General features: G+C 41.6%; 1 protein-coding gene and 1 long non-coding RNA gene across 3 annotated transcripts in view; one reads left to right on the top strand and one right to left on the bottom strand.

Moving 5' to 3' along the window:
- Positions 1-255: 255 nt before the first annotated feature.
- PLD1 (phospholipase D1) overlaps positions 256-20203 on the bottom strand; it is a 272923-nt gene continuing 252975 nt past the window's right edge. The window contains exons 27-28 of one of the 2 annotated variants that reach the window (XR_009736360.1): positions 6259-6520; positions 256-841 (exon numbers count right to left, since the gene is read on the bottom strand). Coding sequence is in view for 1 of the 2 variants with exons in the window: in XM_061415889.1 (XP_061271873.1) it covers positions 812-841 (30 nt within the window). In the remaining variant the exon portion in view is untranslated. The remainder of the gene's footprint in view (positions 842-6258; positions 6521-20203) is intronic. The other variant, XM_061415889.1, reaches the window with a different exon arrangement.
- Positions 11293-20203, top strand: part of LOC133247308 (uncharacterized) — a 41800-nt gene continuing 32889 nt past the window's right edge. Inside the window, exon 1 of the long non-coding RNA XR_009736363.1 lies at positions 11293-11402. This is a non-coding gene — a long non-coding RNA (uncharacterized LOC133247308). The remainder of the gene's footprint in view (positions 11403-20203) is intronic.

Below are 20203 nucleotides of genomic sequence, written 5' to 3'. Positions count from 1 at the left end.
AACAATGGAGTATGTTTTTTTTTTTTTTGAGTCTCAAACCTTCCCTCAAAGAAATTAGGACTGGAATTTTCATCCTCATTTCACAGATGAGGAAACTGAGGTTCAGAGAAGGTAAATAATTTCTCTTAGGCCTCCCAGATCACAGTCTAAGACTGTTTCTGTGACAATAAAGTAACTTTTGTTAGGCCAACAAGGAACTTCCAACTCAGTAAGAGAGACACCTAAAAATTCATGAATGTCAAGATGGAGTCAAAGTTTTCCTTCGTTATTAAACAGGGATTTTATTGTGTTTTTATACTATGGGTATACAATTCCTTGTCTACAATCTCTGGGGTTGTACATGCTTTGACATTTAGAGTTATTTCAAACACACACAGACAGACATGCAGGGAATATCTTATAATTAAATGTATTAATTTTTACAGCACAATGTGTCAATATTCATATTAAATGAAACAAAGATTATAAGTAACTTTATTCCCATTCATGTCAGTCAGATTTTACCAAATGAGATTGCTAAAGGTTGGTAAACAAAGCAAAACTTGTTTTTCAGAGCCTTTTGGATTTTGGGTTTGTGGAAACTGGACTGTGGATTTGTGTATGGACTACAAGGATGGGCACTTGCTAGTACTTTCTGCTGCCGTGAGTGTCTCTTGCAGGCCTGGCGGGATGTTCTCGAGCAGGAAGGCCTGACTGGAACAAACAGTTTGCACCTGCTTGTCTGGCTTCCGTAGCTGGCACACTCTCAAAGGAAGGGCCTTGGCTGAGTTTGAAGTATAGTTTCAGGCTTTTCGGAGACAAGCCAGTGAACTCAGCTAATAAACTCTTTTATCCAAAATCCCTGAGGGCAAGAGGAGAAAGGAAAAAGAAATTAAAATGGAATAGCAGCCGGCTTTCAACTCTATGAAAACTGATCACGTGATAAAGCCAGAGGCATCTCATCAAGAAAGTCCAAATTTGATGAAGCAGTTTTATTCTGGAAGCCTGAGACAAGTCAGACCTGCAAGGAACCCATTATAAAGTCATCAAGATAGATTGATAGAAGTGGGATCCATACATTAATATTAATGGCAGTAATAATTATGATACCACTCCCCATGCCGGTCCCTGCCTATGAAACCAGGCTGGGCCCTTTCCTGCACCAAGAGGAGACCAAGAACATTTCCCAAGAACACAAGCTCTGTGTTTTCACAATCAGCCTTCTTTCCAGCGTACTTCCAATGGAGTGGTGTCAGTTTTGTTGTCTGGCCATCCCTGGTGAATTCATCTTTTGACCTTCACTTTGTGTCAAGGTGATACCTTTCACTGGGGGTGGGTCAGTGGCATGGAGGGTGAGTGAGCAGCCGGAGGGGTGAGCCCAGTGCCCTCTGCAGGCCCGCATGGCCCGCACTCTGATGACATCTCTTGAAAGAGCAAGCGTTGCTATCTTGGCGTTTTATGTATCAGGATGTCCAAGCAACTACTCAGCCAGCAGCAAAAAGGAACACGTTCATCTTTGATAAAGGAGAGAGGAAATATATTTTGAAAAAAGTGTTTTTGTGGTCCTTTTGTCTTGATTTTTTTTATTCTGCTTGCATTTATTTCCTTCATACTTCATCCATAGTGATCTTTGAAATCTAATCAATTATTTGGTATCTCTCTTGTTATGAAGAAAAAATATTGAGGGTCGCTAATCTCTACAGTGTTAGCTTCTTTTGAAGAGTGGTTTCCTTATCTCTTGCTGTACCTGAGTCAATTCAGTTTTTGAAAAGACTGTGTTTTGAACACTTCCTGTGTGTGCAGAGCTCCGATGCCACAGATAACTTGGTTTGAAACCCAGACCCATGGCTTATGAACTATGAGAATCTGGATGCATTGCTTAACCACTGAGATGCAATTTCCTCAGTGGAAAAATGGTAATAATGTATGAGAAGTTTGTTGTGAGATCCAGATGAGGTAATGAGAGAGCTGGTTACATAACCAGAAGCTCAAGGAAGATTTTTTTTTTAGCTAGATGCTAAAGGGGAACATAAATGTGAATAAAACACACATTCTTCTTTAATAAAGAGAAAATATGGAAAGGCTTTTTAAATGGCTAGATGGCACAGAGGTGAAGGCGATGGCACCCACGCCAGTGCTCTTGCCTGGAGAATCCCAGGGACGGGGGAGCCTGGTGGGCTGCAGTCCACGGGGTCACAAAGAGCCAGACACGACTGAAGCGACTTAGCAGCTGCAGCAGCAGACAGCACAGAAAGGATAGAAATTAATTTAAACTGTGAAATGGAGGGGGTGAATTTAACCTAGGGCTGGACAGATACATAGACTATCAACAAGCTGGGAAATCAGAGTTGGGAAATTGAGGAAGTCAAAAGTGCTTATAGGCAGAAAGAACAGTGACACAGAGGCAGGCAGGAGATGGGAAGGAGAAATTATACCATAAAATCTAGATTGTTCCAATATCATACAGATTGAAATTTTTCTCTGCCAATAGACTCACAATTTTTCTTTTACTTGGTTAAGAAAATGTTCTGACTTGGGCTTCTAATGTCTATTGCAGCCTTGCCAAATGTATAAGAGGGGTGAGATTAGGTGGGAGAGGAGAGTGGGAACTTAATCGGTTGTGCTTGGAAAAGGCCTTGAATGCCATGCAAGAAAACGAGACATCCTTACAAATCTAGCGAGCAGTCCTAATAGGCTTGAGGGGCATGGGTTTGGGAAACACATCATTGTGCGGGGAGAATTGGAGGGCAAAGAGGCAAGGGCAGGGCAGGGAGAGGGGGTTAATCGGGGACTAACAGAAGCTAAGGCAGAGTAAATAAAAATCATACAAATGGCCAAATACAAAAATAAAAACCGTAGTTTCACAGCTAGGAGAGCCACCTCAAGAAGCAGGTTTGTGGCTGGAAGACCTGTCTGAAGCCAGGGTGGCTCAACCCGTGTACCAGCCCTGCCACAGGGGCTGGTTCTGTCTGTTCTGAGGGCTCAGCCACTCGCCTCCAGTGACAGGGCTTGACTGTTCAACATGCAGCAATCCAAAAACTGAGTCACCTTGCTTAGCTCCTACTGCTCGTGTTATTCTCATCACACAACGCCTCCCTATGGGAGAGGATCGCACAAGGCCAGAGCATCTGAAACAGGTGATGCAATCCAGCAAAATGTGCGCAAGTGTAGCTGGCTCCAGAGCCACCTGGCAAACCACTTTGTGTGTTTAGAGAGGATTTGTAGCTCTTGTAGATGTTGGCTGTCTTTCTTTATGTCTATATGTCTGTCTTCTTGCTAGTTTTTTCTTCTTCTTTTCTTAGAAGAGATGAGACCAGCCCAACTGTTTATTGGTGATTTGAAAGAAAATATAGGAGACTTAAGTAACTGGAGTATGGTTTGGAACGGCTGCAATAAAATGGGAACTCTGAAATACATTAAATGACCTTCTGAACAGCTTTAGGTACTAGAATCTCCTTATTGCACTAACCCTCTCCAATCACAAGCAAAAGGAATTTCTGTTGAGCTGACCAATACTAGCAAGATGTTTCCAGACCCATACATTTGGAAACTCCCATGACTTTTTCTCCAGTAAGTTTGAATTTTCCTCTAGGGAAATAATTTTGCTTCTCCCCTCTCTGAAGTTCAACCCTGAGTGTGCAACAGAAATTGCCTGCAGCTACCCTGCTATGTCTAGAAGCATGCTCCTAGAAAGAAATGAACTGCATTCAGAAGATCACCTATCCTCTCAAATGACACATTAGGGATGTGAGGTCAACTGAGAGGAGTTGCTCTAAGCGTTTGTTCCTCCCTGACCACAGGGCAAACCCTTGGCTGCTTGACTGAGGGAGGTAATAGAGCCAGGTTCTCAGGGGAAAACTGTAGATTTCTTGGACTTGGTGTAGTCATGGTCAATTGTCCACTATGGCCTTGGCCGGGCCCATCTCAGGATTTGTGTTATAGGCCAATTCTTGAAAGCAATTGAATTTGGGAAGGATTTTGTATAAGATGCTGATTCAGTTTGCAAACAGAGTGGTTCTAACTTTGACATAGACTTGCCTGCCTGAGAATTCAGCTTCCCTAAATTTCTACCTCTCTTACAATTAATTATTATGCCTGGCATTCAGCTCCTGCCATACCTCTGGAGAAAGAAATAAGGGTCTCTTTATATGCTGTCCAGGTCTCATGCTTTGCTTTAAATTGACCACCCCGTTTCACAGTCTTTAGAGTCATTTCCCCTCCTACCCTTGAAATGTCAGAGACATTTTCCAAGCTAGTGTGTACCCTTCCCCATTTATGTCATCCCTACTTTCTAAAGGTGAAAGCTTCAGCATTTGCTTTGTTATGGCATTTCCGGAACTATCAATACCCACCACTAGTGATGAGGTCATTGTCATCTGGCTAGTGAGTGAACCAACTTCAGAATTCTATCATTAGAGACTGATTCTGAAAACCAACTCAATTATGTCAAGGGAATTGTGCTGTTCAACTCTTCTCTGTACTTACTGATTTTTGCCAACTGGTTCTATTAGTTCCCAAAGGAGGCATATTGAAGTTTCCAAATATAATTGAGCATTTGTTTCTTTTTTCAGTCCTTTCAGTTTTTGTTTCAGGTATTTTGGAGTTCTTTTATTAGGTGTGTACAAGTTAAGGGTTGTCATGATATCTTAATGAATTAATCTCTTTCTAACTATATAATGTTCCTTTTCATCTTCAGTAAGATATCCTGTTCTGAAGTCTACTTTGTTTGATATTAATATTATCACTCTAGTTTTCCGTTTATTTTTGTTCGCAAAGCTATGTTTTGTTACCCTCTTCCTTCAGTCTAGCTGTGTTGTTTTAGTTAAAGGATGCTTCTTATAGATAATATAGAGTCGTTCTTATTTTCCTTTCCAAGCTGGCAATCTCTGTCTTTTAATTGGAATGCTTAGACTATATCTGATATAATGATATTGTTGTTGTCATTGTTGTTCCATCTCTAAGTGTTATCCAGTTCTTTGTGACCCCATGGACTGCAGCACGCCAGCCTCCCTGTCCATCACCAACTCCCGGAGTTTACTCAAACTCATGTCCATTGAGTCGGTGATGCCATCCAACCATCTCATCCTCTGTTGTCCCCTTCTCCTCCTGCCTTCAATCTTCCCCAGCATCAGGGTCTTTTCCAATCCCTCAGCTCTTCGCATCAGGTGGCCAAAGCATCGTAGTTTCAGCTTCAACATCAGTCTTTGCAATGAACACTCAGGACTGATCTTCTTTAGGATAGATTGGTTTGATCTCCTTGCAGTCCAAGAGACTCTCAAAAGCCTTCTCCAACACCATAGTTCAAAAGCATCAATTCTTCAGCACTCAGGTTTCTTTATAGTCCAACTCTTACATCCATACATGACTACTGGAAATACCATAGCCTTGACTAGACAGACATTTGTTGACAAAGTAATGTCTCTGCTTTTTAATATCCTGATTAGGTTGGTCATAACTTTCCTTCCAAGGAGCAAGCGCCTTTTAATTTCATGGCTGCAGTCACCATCTGCAGTGGTTTTGGAGCCCCCCAAAATAAAGTCAGCTACTGTTTCCACTGTTTCTCCAACTATTTGCTCGGAAGTGATGGGAGCGGATGCCATGATCTTAATTTTCTGAATGTTGACCTTTAAGCCAACTTTTTCACTCTCCTCTTTCACTTTCATCAAGAAGCTCTTTAGTTCTTCTTTGCTTTCTGCCATAAAGGTGGTGTCATCTGCATATCTCAGGTTATTGATATTTCTCCCGGAAATCTTAATTCCAGCTTGTGCTTCTTCCAGCCCAGCATTTCTCTCGATGTACTCTGAATATAAGTTAAATAATCAGGGTGACAATATACAGCCTTGACATACTCCTTTGCCCACTTGGAACCAGTCTGTTGTTCCATGTCCAGTTCTGACTGTTGCTTCTTGACCTGCATACAGATTTCTCAAGAGGCAGGTCAAGTGGTCTGGTATTCCCATCTCTTGAAAAAATTTCCACAGTTGGTTGTGATCCACACAGTCAAAGGCTTTGGCATAGTCAATAAAGCAGAAATAGATGTTTTTCAGGAACTCTCTTGCTTTTTCAATGATCCAGTGGATGTTGACAATTTGATCTCTGGTTCCTCTGGCTTTTCTAAATCTAGCTTGAACATCTGGAAGTTCACAGTTCGCGTACTGTTAAAGCCTGGCTTGGAGAATTTTGAGAATTACTTTACTAGCGTGTGAGATGAGTGCAACTGTGTGGTAGTTTGAGCATTCTTTGGCATTGCCTTTCTTTGGGATTGGAATGAAAACTGACCTTTCCATTCCTGTGGCCACTACTGAGCTTTCCAAATTTGCTGGCATATTGAGTGCAGCACTTTCACAGCATCATCTTTCAGGATTTGAAATAGTTCAACTGGAATTCATCACCTCCACTAGCTTTGTTCATAGTGATGCTTCCTAAGGCGCACTTGACTTCACATTCCAGGATGTCTGGCTCTAGGTGAGTGATCACACCATCACTATCATCTGGGTCATGAAGATCTTTTTTGTACAGTTCTTCTGTGTGTTCATACCACCTGTAATTGATATAGTTAAATTTAAAATCACCATATTGCACTTTATTTTCTATTTTTCCCATATGTTCTTTGTTTCCTTTCTTCTTCTACTTGTTTAGTTTACTTGTTTTATGTTCCCATTTTAGCTTCACAATTGGTTTATTATCAGTACTTCTTTAGTTTTTTATTGTAATTTTTATTCTTTGTTTATTTTTATCAATTGCTTAGGATTTATTTGGAAAAGACCCTGATGCTGGGAAAGATTGAGGGCAGGAGGATAAGGAAATGACAGAGGATGAGATGGTTGGATGGCATCACTGACTCAATGGACATGGGTTTGGGTGGACTCCGGAAGCTGGTGATGGACAGGGAGGCCTGGCGTGCTGCAGTCCATGGGGTCGCAAAGAGTCGGACATGACTGAGGAACTGAACTGAACTAGGATTTATATTACACATCTTTAGTTTACTATAATCTATCTTCAACTTTATGTATAGTATAAAATTTTTCATCCGCTTTTTGATGTCATTCATTTTAACTTTACATATTGTAGAAACTTTACAATTAAAAAATGAAAACTTGAAATGTTGTTTATATGACCCACTTAGTTCCCATTTCCAATGTGCTCTATTCCTTTGTTATGCCAAATTTCCACCTTCCTACCACTCTCCTTGAAGAACTTCCATTAACATTTCTTGTAGTGGAGGTCTGCTGGCTTTTGTTTCTCTGAAAAATCTTGCATTTGCCATTGTTTTTGAAAGACATTTTCAGTGAATATTAAATTCTAGGTTGACTATTGTGTTTTCTTTCTGTGTTTTAAAGGTGTCCCTCCATTGTCTTTTGGCTCATAGTTTCTGACAAGAAATGTGTTCTTATATCCTGCTGTTTTTACTTGGCTGCTCTTTTTCATTATGTTATTTTCTTTCTGTTTATTTTATTTGAAGTTTGTTTAGATTCTCACATCTATAAAATCACCATTTTTATTAAATATTAGAGATTTTCAAGCATGATTTCCTTGAATATGTTTTCATGCTCTCCTTTCCTCGTAGAACTCGAGTTACCATATGCTAGGCTGCTTGACATTTTTTCAAAATCTCTGTTTTTTTTCCAAAAAATCTTTTTCTCTGTGGTTTATTTTGGATAATTTGTCCTTAGTTCTTCATGTTCACCAATATTTTATTTTATAATACCTAAACTGCATCTAATTCTACCCAGTGTATTTTTATTTAAAATATTACATTTTTCATCTCTAGATGCTCCAACTTGGTCTTTTTAAATTTCTTTTACTCCTGTTATCATTGTATTCATATTTTTCTTTACATTCTTGAGCACATGGAGCATATTTCCAACAACTCCTTTATTGTCTTTTTCTTCTAATTCCATCCTTTCTGTCATTTCTGCTTTTGAGAATTTTGCTTATGTTTAATTTTCTCTCTGATACTTGGTGCTAGCTCTTTAGCAAAATAGAACTACTGGTAAAAGCCAAGATTCCAAAGGCTTGTAATTACCAATAAGTTTGCACTGGAAGGAGATGAGCCAGGTATCAAGTTTTGGGTGATGTCATGATCGTATCTATGGCTGCTAAGTCACTTCAGTCATGTCCAACTCTGTGCGACCCCATAGACGGCAGCCCACCAGACTCCCCCATCCCTGGGATCTTCCAGGCAAGAATACTGGAGTGGGTTGCCATTTCCTTCTCCAATGCATGAAAGTGAAAAGTGAAAGTGAAGTCACTCAGTCGTGTCCAACTCCTAGCGACCCCATGGACTGCAGCCTACCAGGCTCCTCTGTCCATGGGATTTGCCAGGCAAGAGTACTGGAGTGTGTTGCCATTGCCTTCTCCGATATCTATGGCACCTGATTGCAAATGTTATGTACTGTGAACTCCAGGAGACACCATTCCCAGTACTGATACAACTTAGCCAAGCTTCCTTGTAAGGCCACTAATGGTATGTCTAAAATCTAGACTCTTCATAAATGGGTTTCCCTACATGTGCTCATTTAGGCTTATATATATCCAGTGCAGTGGTGTACTTGACAGGGTTCTCTTTATTTTAGTGTAACTGAAAACATAACTCAAATTAACTCAGATTAGCTTAGGCATAAATGAGGATTTGTTGTTTCTATAACTATGCTGGAGAAATGACAGGGGAGCTGCTAGGACTTGGGTGTGTTTAAACCTGGGCTTTTTTTCTCCATCTAATCCCTTCTGCTTCAGTCTTTACATTGGCTTCATTCTGTCTGATACTCTTTCTCCTATTACAGCATTGCAGATGGGGACCTGAAGCACAGTCAGGCTCCCATCTCTCTGTTTTATCACTACCAAGGGGCTGAAGCTCACCTTCTGTGATGCCAGGTAAAAAATACCCCAGAGAGAGGCTCAACTGACCTGATTAGAGTCCAGTGTCTACCCCCTGACAAAACAACTATGGCCAAAGAGATAGACCACCCAGACTGAGCCTTTTGGGGTCATGGGCTCACCTTTTTGCCTATCAGTGCGGTCACAAGTAAGCACTATGAGAAAAGAACAGCTTTCTTTGAACCTTATTATTAGATTGAGAGAGAGGAATAAAGAAGAGGCTGATGCTCAGGTACACACTTTGAAAAATGGCTGTGACAATATTCATTTAAAAAATGAGATAGCCAAGTCTTAGAGAAATCAAAGGACTCCTTTAAGGTTACAGAGGTAGTAAGTGGCAAAGCTGTGATTTATGAGAGGCAATTATAGGAATTAAGAGGTCAGACCCTAGAATCAGATAGATCTGAGCCCAGATCCTAGCTCTGCTACTTACCAGTGTTGTTTAGGATAAATTACTTTACTTCTCTGCCTCTTATTTCTAAACTTAATATGGGAATAATTATAGTACTGTCTTCATTAGGGTAATCATGAGAAATAAATGAGATAATCCATGCAAAAAGTGCTTAGCATAGTACTAAGCATAATGTAATCACTGCTTAAATATTTGCCATTATTATTGTCTAGAGTTTGAACCTAAGTATGTCTGTTTCAAAGCAGCACCTGTGTGGTTTGTGAGACGCAGGGGAATCACCACAATTGCTTTGCTCTGTTCCAAGCCCCATAACTTTGGAATTTTTATAAATGATCTACAAACAAATGAAGTAATGAAGCCAGTCTTTATCACCACTGAGCAGGGATACCACTACCAGTCACTAAATGGGCTTGATCGATGGACTGGAAATCCAAACCAAGCTTCAGAAATGAAGGATTCCAGCCAGGAGACAGTCTGTCCATTTACCCAAAGAACTAAGATAGCCTCACAACTCCGAGTGCTAACATCATCCGAACTCCCAAAAAGGACTCAGGCAACTGTGGCCTGCCTGTCACTCACTCACTCACTCATCAAATATTTTTTGAGCATTTGCTATGTGTAGACCCTGAGCTCTGGTGTTTGCTATTTATACCCTATAGCTGATTCATGTTGATGTATGGCAGAAACCAATACAATATTATAAAACAATTATCCTTCAATTAAAAATGAATAAATTAAACCCAAAAAGAGTCTCTCCGATTTGAAAAGCCAAAAAGACATTGCGTTCTTAGATGGAGGAGCAGTCGGGGGAGGAAACCTAAACATATATAATATCTGACAAGATTCTCCTTGAAACAAAGTTTGAGAATATTTGAAAAATATTCTCAAATATTTGAATATTTGAAAAAGTTTTCCAACAGTAATTATAAATGGAAATTAAGGGTAGTATCCATCGTTGCTAACTCATGGTGTATAAAAATATCAGTAATATTCTCTTCAAAGCACAAAATGTACCTTTTTACACTGAACAAACACTCTCATAAGCAAATTACAAAGAGAATATTTCTGGCAAAACAGATGGTACTGCAAGTACCCGTGTGAAAGATCCCTCAGCTTGATAACCTGTGAAGAACGCCCATTATTCTTAATCACAGTTGATTGATAGGCATTCATTAATTATAATAATATTTTATAGATCCATGGATCCTTTCATCCCTAATTTTCAGAGTGCTTTACAATTAGTAATTAATTTCCCCAACATTTTAAGGACAAATTTAAAGTCAACTTCCAACAAAACTTGCACCAATGCTCAGAATATCTTATTCCGAAGTTTAGACCTAAACTGTAGTTTTGTTGCCTGAAGCCTTGGAATGAGTAGCAACCAGTTCTCAAATTGTACCCAGAGGGAAACCCAACAGAAGAAAATACTTTGCATGCTGTGCAAGGAAGAAATCAGGGTGTGGGAAAGCTACAACTGATGGTGGCATTTGCAACTGGTTTGAGTCTTAGGTAAAACGGGAATGTGGAGTTATAGGAAAAAGGTCCCTGAGTCGCACTAAAATGCCTGCTATCAGCTTTCACTGGAGGAGAGAGGTACACCGTTGGGTGATCCAGCTTCAGCCAAGGGCAGGTTAAGGGGTTGTATGGTGGGGTGGGGAGAGCCCCGGCACAAAGTTCAGACTGGGCTGTCAGGACCGGCTCCACCGCTGCGAGGCTGTGTGACCCGGAGTGAGTCACTTCACCTCTCTGAGCCTTTATTTCTTCATACAGGAAATTAGTTTGGATTAGTTTGGAGCCATATGTCACACATGAGCAGCCTGCATGACGACGTTGGCTAGCAGCCCTGTTTTCTTTGGCGCACACAGTGTTTTTGTAAATGCCTATATTTCCGGTTTGCCCCAGCCCCCACCATTGCTTGTGACCTTCTACCCAGTGTTCCTCACTCATTTTTGTCACTTTCCAGACCTCTGTAGGCATTTGAGGTGGCAATCCCTAGGTAACATGATCTCTTATTCTGCTTCCAGCCCGGATCACCAGAGAATCTGGATCGTTGGAGGTTGATAAGACTCAACAGTCAGACAGGAGAAGAATTCAGAACTCTGAACCTTGGAGTGTTTTCCAGACTCTTCCATTGGTGAGCTGGTGGTATAACCTCCTAGCCCTCTTCCTGTAGATTCCTGACAGTCACACTGTCCATGTCAGTCACAGAATTAGCCTCTTCTATCTCTTTGTACACAGCAAATGATCGCACATAGCTTAGGTCCCTGATTTACTTTCTAATTCTGTCTCCTTGACTCTTCTCTTTTTTTGACCATGCAATATATGGGATCTTAGTTCCCCAACTAGGGATCGAACCCAAGTTCCCTGCATTGGAAGCATGGAGTCTTACCCACTGGGCCACCCATTCCTCGACTCTTAGAGGTCAGCAAGAGGAAATCAGGCTTTCCAAGTGGCTCAGTGGTAGAGAATCTGCCTGCAATGCAGGAGATGTGGGTTCAACCCCTGGGTCAGGAAGATCCCCTGGAGAAGGAAATGGCAACCCCCTCTAGTATTCTTGCCTGGAGAATCCCCCTGGACAGAGGAGGCTGGCAGCTATAGTCCATAGGGTTGCATAAGAGTTGGACGGGACTTAGCAATTAAAACAAGAACAAAGGAAAAATCACCCACAGGGCAAAGGAGCTCTTGTCAACAGGAAGTTGTGAATCAATGATAGAGGAAAGAGAGATGGGAAAGAAAAGGTAGGTAAATGCAGTGGGAGAATTTCTGCGCCCCCAAAACCCTCCACCCAGATTTAAGTTAGAGAGGGGTCTTAAAGGTAGGCTTTGAATACTCTAAACGGTTTCTAGAGCTACCTTCTGTAGATCTCTAAACTTCCAGCTCTTACTGCATGCTTTCCTAGTTGAGTAGCTTTCATTGAGCTCTCTGGGGTGCTCTCTTTCTGCAGAGGAATCTGTTCATGCTGACCCGAGGGCACACAGCTGCCGTGGGCCTCCGGAACACAGGCTCTTTGTACAATGCAACCCTGTATTGTAGAAACTTCCCCACACACGTTTGCACACAGGAGTTCTGTCATTAACGCAGTACTGGTCATGGGGTGGAATGCATGAAGGGTGGGGAAAATGGCTTCTTTCTCAAAAGCTTTCTTTTTTATAAGCTTGGCCCCCCCTGACAACTTGGAATTTTCTTTTGTAGCTGAAAAAACATATTTCTCTTAAACACGACCCAGGCAGTTGCGTGTCCTCAAAGATCTGTTGGCCAAACAGATAACTGAGGCAATTGTTAAAAAGGACCCAACTGCAGATTAAAACCGAGCTGATTCCATGAGTCCCATAGGAATGTGGCTTAGCCTTCAACGTTCCTTTCTGAAATGGTTAATCTTCTTCCTGATCATGAAAGTAAAGTCTACTCACTGTGGAGAACAAAGGGAGCAAATAATCACCCATAACGTCACTACCTAAAGGTTTCATTTTAGCACATTTTCTGGAGAATTTTCCTGTGCATGCTAATATCTTTTTTAAGAATTGAGGCATAATTGACATTTAACATTGTATTTCAGGTGTATAGAATGATGATTCAATATTTGTACATATTGTAAAATGATCACCATAATAAGTCTAGTTAATATGGGTCACCCTATTTAGTTATAAAAAATTTTTTCTTATGATGAAGACTTTTAAGATCCACTCTCTTAGCAACTTTTAAATATGCAATATAGTATTATTACTAGAGCTTCCCTAGTGACTCAGATGATAAGGAATCTGCCTGTAATACAGAAGACTCAGGTTCGATCCCTGGGTCAGGAAGATCCCCTGGAGTAGGAAATGGCAACCCACTCCAGTATTCTTGCTTTGAGAATCCCATGGACAGAGGAGCCTAGCGGGTAATATTATCCATGGGATAATAAAGAGTCGGACACGACTGAGTGACTAACACACATAGAATTATTAACTGTGGTTACCAGGCTAGGTTACAGCCCTGTGACTTAATTATTCTATAATTGGAAGTTTGTACCTTTTGACTTTCTTTGCCCATTTTGCCCGCTCCCCATCTCTGGCAACCACCAATCTGTTTTCTCTATCTATGAACTTGGTTTTTCATTGTCAGTAGGCTTTTGTTTTAATTTTGCTTTTAGATTCTATATATAAGTGAGATCATAACAGTATTTGTCTTTCTCTGACTTTTTTACATTATGTTAAATTCCTTCAAGGATCATCCATGTCATTGCAAATGGCAAGGTTTAATTCTGTCTTTCTTGCTTAATAGTATTCCTTGTATTCACCTCTTTTTATCCATTCATCATCAAGAAGCATCCATATCTTGACTATTGAAAATATGCTGCAATGCACATAGAGCGCATACCTCTTTTCAAATTAGTGTTTATATTTTCTTTGGATAAATACTGAGAAGTGGAATTGCTGGGTCATATAGTAGATCTATTTTTAATTTTTTAGTAGCTCCACATGGTTCTCCATAGTGGCTGCACCAATCTACATTCCCACCAAGAGTGCACAGGGTTCCCTTTTTCTCCGCATCCTCACCAAAACTTGGTATCTCTTGTCTTTTGATAATAGCCATTCTGACAGGTTGAGGTGATATCTCATTGTGGTTTTGACTTGCATTTTTCTAGTGATTAGTGATGTTCAGCATCTTTTCATGTACCTGTTGACCATCTATATGTCTTCTTAGGAAAAATGTCTGTTCAGAACCTTTGCCCATTTAAAAACCAGTTGGTTTTTTTGTTTTTGCAATTTATGAGCTCTCTATATATTTTGAATATTAACTCCTTATCAGATATATGATTTGCAGATATTTCTTCCTATTTTCCTTTTCATTTTGTTGATGGTTTTCTTTGATGTGCCGAAGCTTTTAGGAATATCTTTTTAAATGCAGTTGAGATGATGCTAGTCTCATCTCTTAAAATCACATTTCCTTTTCAAGATATTATGAAATCTCTCATAGGGAGGATAGAAGGCTTATGTCATTTAATCTTTTTGTAATATGATTTTCAGTGGTTTAGCAGAGATGGGAACATTTGGTCGGGACCACAGAGTTTAGCCATTAAGGAAAGAGATTCAATACTTCCTAAAAAATGCCTTGGGTTATAGTTTTATTGGACTTAAGCTGTGGAACCAGATTTTCAAATTCTTAGCCACTCACATGTTAGATATGACTTCTAGCTGTCTGTTCAGATTCACCATTAATAAAAATACTCTACTTTTTATTTCTATTATTATTTCCTAACAAACCTCTGAGATTTGACTTAGAACACTAGATTTTATTTCTTTAATTAAATTAATTTAGTTCTAATTAATTAATTTTAGCTGTGCCAAATCTCAGTCGTGGCATGCAGGATCTTTAACTGAGGCATGTGGGATCTAGTTCCCTGACTAGGGACTGAAAATTCTCCCCCTGCTTTGGGAGCGAGGAATCTTAGCCACTGGACCACCAGGGAAGTCCTGGAACCACTAGATTTCTAAAGCAGACTTGGGAGCAGTGCCAATGTATTCCCACAAACCAAGAATTTTGCCCTGGGACTATAAACAAGTGGTCTTTATTGGGGGGAGCACACATTAGGGAAAGAGGAGTTATTAAGTGCTTTGGTGTTAAAAATAAAATGAAAAGTTTATGCTAAATGACCATGTGTTCAGGCTCAAGCTTGAAACAGACTGTGTAGCACCATCTAGAAAACATGAGCTTCAGCAAGAGAGTGAGTACCCCATACACACATTTCCCTTGTTATATCCATCTGCGCGATGAAGAGACAGCAAGATGAAGAGAAGTTGAGGAATTCTGCAAGACCGAGGAGTAACGGGAGCAGTACCAGGAGTAATGGGTCTTGCTCTGCTCCAGCCTTTCCCATCCCAGATTCAGGGCATGGAGACCCCTAATGCTGCCACACAAGGCAGTTCTCAAGGATGCAGTGTGTTCAGGGCTCTTTGCCTCTGGCTAAAATGTGCATTGGAGCCACACTGATGGTTGCCTTTCCATAGAGTAGTTACAAAAATGAGCGTGCTTGACCCTTTTAACAGGTTAGGGTGGAAACAAGAGGCAGGAATGGAAATGAAAGGAGCCAGGAGCACAATTATGTAAACTTTCCCAAACATCCCAGGTAAATGGCATCTTTCAAAATTCTAGCACTTAATCTAGTCAGGCCGTGGAAAACAAGCGATTTGTCTGAAACTAGGTGTTTACAAAATGGACCTAGCACTTAGAGAACATTAATACCTAAGAGCTTTGCTGAAATTGGTGCAGAACTCACTCTGCACAGTAAAGAGTGGGCTGAGAGAAGGTAGGGGACCACTTGTCAGCCCTCTGATGGCCCCTCATTCCTCAGAGTGGGGGCCACTGTGCCTCCTGCCCTGTGGCTTCAGTTGCAAATCTGAGGCAGAAAGCCTGCCTGCCAGAGCCTTGAGGATTTCCTGCCACCTGACTCACTCCTTTGGTGTCAACCATGGCCGGAGAGGGATGAAGCCAAGGTCCCACCTGCCTCACATGTTGGGCTTTTGCAAAGCCCCAGCAGCCCCTGCTCACTCGCACCATATTGCTAAGACCAGAGGATCCTGCTGTGTATCTGAACCCCTGTAGGTACCAATCTAGGGATCCTCCTGCAAACTATTTTTCCCCAAGGACCTATTTATTTAGAAAATTGAAAATATGCACTACTCTTTGCTTATCACCAAAACAAAATCTCTTCATGGTAAGAGTTTTGGAAAATAAAAATATGTACCAGGAGAGAAAAATCAAAACACAAAACCCCACCCACTTACTAGAGATAGCTACCGTTAATACTTAATATCTATCCTTTTAACACGTATTTGTGTGTGAGTACACGTTATAGTATATTGAAAAGCAGAGATATTACTTTGCCAACAAAGGTCCGTCTAGTCAAGGCTATGGTTTTTTTCCAATGGTCATGTATGGATGTGAGAGTTGGACTGTGAAGAAAGCTGAGCGCCGAAGAATTGATGCTTTTGAACTGTGGTGTTGGAGAAGACTCTTGAGAGTCCCTTGGGCTGCAAGGACATCCAACCAGTCCATCCTAAAGGAGATCAGTCTTGGGTGTTCATTGGAAGGACTGATGCTGAGGCTGAAACTCCAATACTTTGGCCACCTCATGCGAAGAGTTGACTCATTGGAAAAGACTCTGATGCTGGGAGGGATTGGGGGCAGGAGGAGAAGGGGATGATAGAGGATGAGATGGCTGGATGGCATCACCGACTCAATGGACATGAGTTTGAGTGAACTCCGGGAGATGGTGATGGACAGGGAAGCCTGGTGTGCTGCAGGCCATGGGGTCACAGAGTCAGACATGACTTAGCAACTGAACAACAGCAACCCACCATGCAGCATGCAGGGTCTTGGTTCCATCCAGTGATCGAACCTGTATCCTCTGCATTGGAAGTGCAGAGTCTGAACCACTGAACAACCAGGAAGATCCTTACAAGAACACTTTCTGACACTGCTGAAGATTGCCTCACAGTTAGAGACACCAACTCCAATGTGGTCAACCTGCCTAGGAAATCATCTTGAGATACAGGAGGGACTGTTAAGCATCCTGCTAAAAACAAGTGTCTAGGAACTCAAAACATTCACAGGAAGGACTCTCAGCAATATACACAAAAGGAATCTAGGGCCTTATTATAAGAAACTTCATGCCGCAGAAAACAAAGCAGGAACAGTGGAGGGTCACACAGAGACTTAGCACTTGAAGCTACCACGTGCGACAGAAAAGTGCCAGGGCTGAGATGTCAGCCAGAAAGAGCTGCTCATGGCTGGGGAGACATCCTGCTCAGTGAGGTGGAAGCAGAAGCGTCCACTCACTTTCCTTCAAGTGGAGCCATGCCAGCCAGGCTTGACTCTGTGACCTGGTGTCCTTTCCAAATTCTTCCTTCTGCCCAAGTGGAGGCTGGAGAGAACAGGCCCTCTGCCCTCTGCCCTCTTGAAGTGAGGTTTAGAAAGATGATGAAGTCTTTTCCAAGAACAAACAAGTGTTGAGTCAGCGTGAGGAAGCAAGTCAAGCAACCACACAGAACTAGAATCCCAGAGCTGGCAAAAGGGGAGATTGCTTGTCTAACAATTGGGTTTTCAGACTCTCCTAGATGAACATCAGACAGTTCTGCTTCTCCACAGTTACAGCCCCTCCTACTGAACAGTAAGGCCAGGGACCCAGAGTTATCGTTTCTGCCCTGGTTTCGTTCAGAGCTTAGAACATTGTTGCTGGTGCTCCATGGCTGAGGGCCCAAAAAATTGTGCTTAGTCACATTTTCCAGCCCATATGGAGGAAGGTCTTCAATGAGTCAAGGCCATGTCAAGATGGAGCGGAATATTACATGGTCTACATAATTAACTTTGTCTGAGCAGAAATCTCTTTCCTAACTTTGGACTGAAGCCAGGCCAGCAGCTTCGACTGGGGACTTCCAAGGTTCCAGCAATTGTTTCCTTGAAAATCATTGCTGCTTTACTCTCCCTTTGCTTACTCAGAGAACCTATTGGGGCTTGGGTGTCCATTATGCTGTTCAAGGCGAAGGTTTGTAACAAAATTGTCATTTCATTCTCCTGTATTGTTACTTAAGCCACAGATATTATGGGAACAATCCGTTTCTACCCACACCGTCACCCTGAAAACTTTGGGCTACAATCTAATCTTTCTAACTGGCCCAGTTTTAGAGGAGATAAAATGGACACTATTTTGTTAGAAACACAGCAATATCATTTATTTCTGATAGGCTTATTTAGAATAGGGGATGAAAAATCTTTCAGTTTTATTTATGTGGATCCAACATTCATTCATTCACTCATTCATTCATTCAACAACCACGTATTAAGCTCTGTCACTGTGGGTGTAGGAAATGCAAAGATGGAAAAAAGCACAACTCTGACATCTTACCCCCTGGAAGGGAAATATAAAGTATAAGGTATGACAGATATAAAACATATAAAATATGCCTCCTTCACAAGGAGGCATAAATTATAATTTAATCAGCACCATAAGAGAAGTAAATATAAATTCTATGAATTCAAAAGGAAGGAAGGGAGATCATATAATGTATAGAAATATCGAATTACTATACTACGCATCTGGAACTAACATATGCTGTAGGTCAATTGTATTTCAATGAAATAACTTAAAAGTGCAAAAGGACAAAATTTTAACTTAATTCTATAGGGAATTAAATAAAGTACTTCAACCTTTTTTTTTTTTAAGAATAGGAAGTATTTAGAAGGAGAAGAAAGACTTTATGGAGGAGATGACATGTGGGCTGAAACTTAACAGCTACATGGGGATAAATGGAGGCAATTCCAGGCAGAGGGAACAAGAGCATAAGCAAAGGCACAGAAGTGAGAAAGTATAAATCTGTAACAAACAAGGAGTCATTCTTGCACCATTTGGGTACAGGATACATAAAGGGGAGGATAAGTAGGACATAAGACTAAAAATAAAGGTCTGGTGCATATTTTGGAGGATCTTGAGTATCAGGCTAAGGAATTTGGATTTTATTCCAATAGCCACACGACATCATCAGAGTGGAGAGACAGGGCAATACCAGAGGGCGACAGTGAGGGATGAGAGGTGAGTTACTGGGAGGCACTACCGCAGGGCAGACAAGAGTTCACTGGACCTGAGTCAGGACAAAGCACACAAGCCTGGAGGCAGAGGCAGCATCCACAGAGCTCAGCAGCTGTTTGGATGAGGGCTTAGAGCCAAGGGTCTGTGCCAGTCATTCTCTAGGTCAGTACTTCTTCAGCTTTAGCACATCAGAACCACCCAGAGGGCTTGTTAAAATACAGATTGTGGGCCCCACCCTTGGAGTTTCTGATTCAAATCTGGAACAGAGTCCCAGAAACTGCATTCCTAGCAAATTCCCAGGAGATGCTGCTGTTGTTGGTCCGTGGAACACACTTTGAGAACTAATGCTCCAGGTCCTCCAGGCTCACTTTTGTGACTCTGGGGAAGCAACTGCAAAAGGACAAGGGAGGCAGGAGAGGGAGTAGTTAGAGTCATTACTAGTGAATTGGAGGAGACTTTGCTTGTCCTTTTAACTTACAGCCTTCCTGATGTCTGGAGCAAAAAATTAGAAATGTTTAATGTGTGCAAAGACATTTGTATTAACCTATGAGCTGGAGCACAGAAGCGCACTGATTTAGGGCTCAGGCATTCTGTTTTTCTTTGAAAAAGCATGTGTGCTTAGTCATTCAGTCGTGTCTGACTCTTCACAACCCCATGGACTGTAGCCCACCAGGCTCCTCTGGCCATGGGATTTTTCCAGGCAAGAATACTGGAGTGGGTTGCCATTTCCTTCTCCAGGAGATCTTCCCAACTCAGAGATCGAACTCAGGTCTCCTGCGTTGCAAGCAGACTCTTTTCTGTCTGAGCCACCAGGGAATCCCTAAGAATACTGCACTGGGTAACCAAATGCACAGGCACTGATCTTATGGGAAGGCAACATTGTGATGTAATGTTAGAATCAGCAGCCTTGAGTTCAAATCCTGACTCTGCTCCTCTGTCAATGACTTAATCTCTTAAAGTCCCAGTTCTTCTGTATTAAAATTGGATTAACAATGTGCAGTGCACTGTGCTGTGAGGAATAAATGCAGAAACCTACAGAAAGCACTGGGCACCATGCTTGGCACACTCGAGGCTTCCTGAATTCTGGCTTCCCCTCTACCTCAACCCTTCAGGGGTGAGTGAAGGGGGTAAAGCCTGTGGTGAAAGCCCTATAAGTGCCTCAGTCAAACAGCCCCTAGGAGATACCTAGGGTCCCATAGTTATCCTGACATGTCTTGGATTGGTGCTAGTGGTGAAGAGCCCTACTGCCAATGCAGGAGACATAAGAGACATGGGTTCAATCCCTGTGCTGGGAAGAATTCCTGGAGAAGGAAATGGCAACCCGCTCCAGTATTCTTACCTAGAGAATCCCATGGACAAAGGAGCTT

This window comes from Bos javanicus, chromosome 1, assembly GCF_032452875.1.
Source record: "Bos javanicus breed banteng chromosome 1, ARS-OSU_banteng_1.0, whole genome shotgun sequence".
In the NCBI taxonomy this organism is placed as follows: Eukaryota; Metazoa; Chordata; class Mammalia; order Artiodactyla; family Bovidae; genus Bos; species Bos javanicus.
Note: the sequence above shows the minus strand (reverse complement) of the source record. Positions and strands in the feature narration are given on the sequence as shown.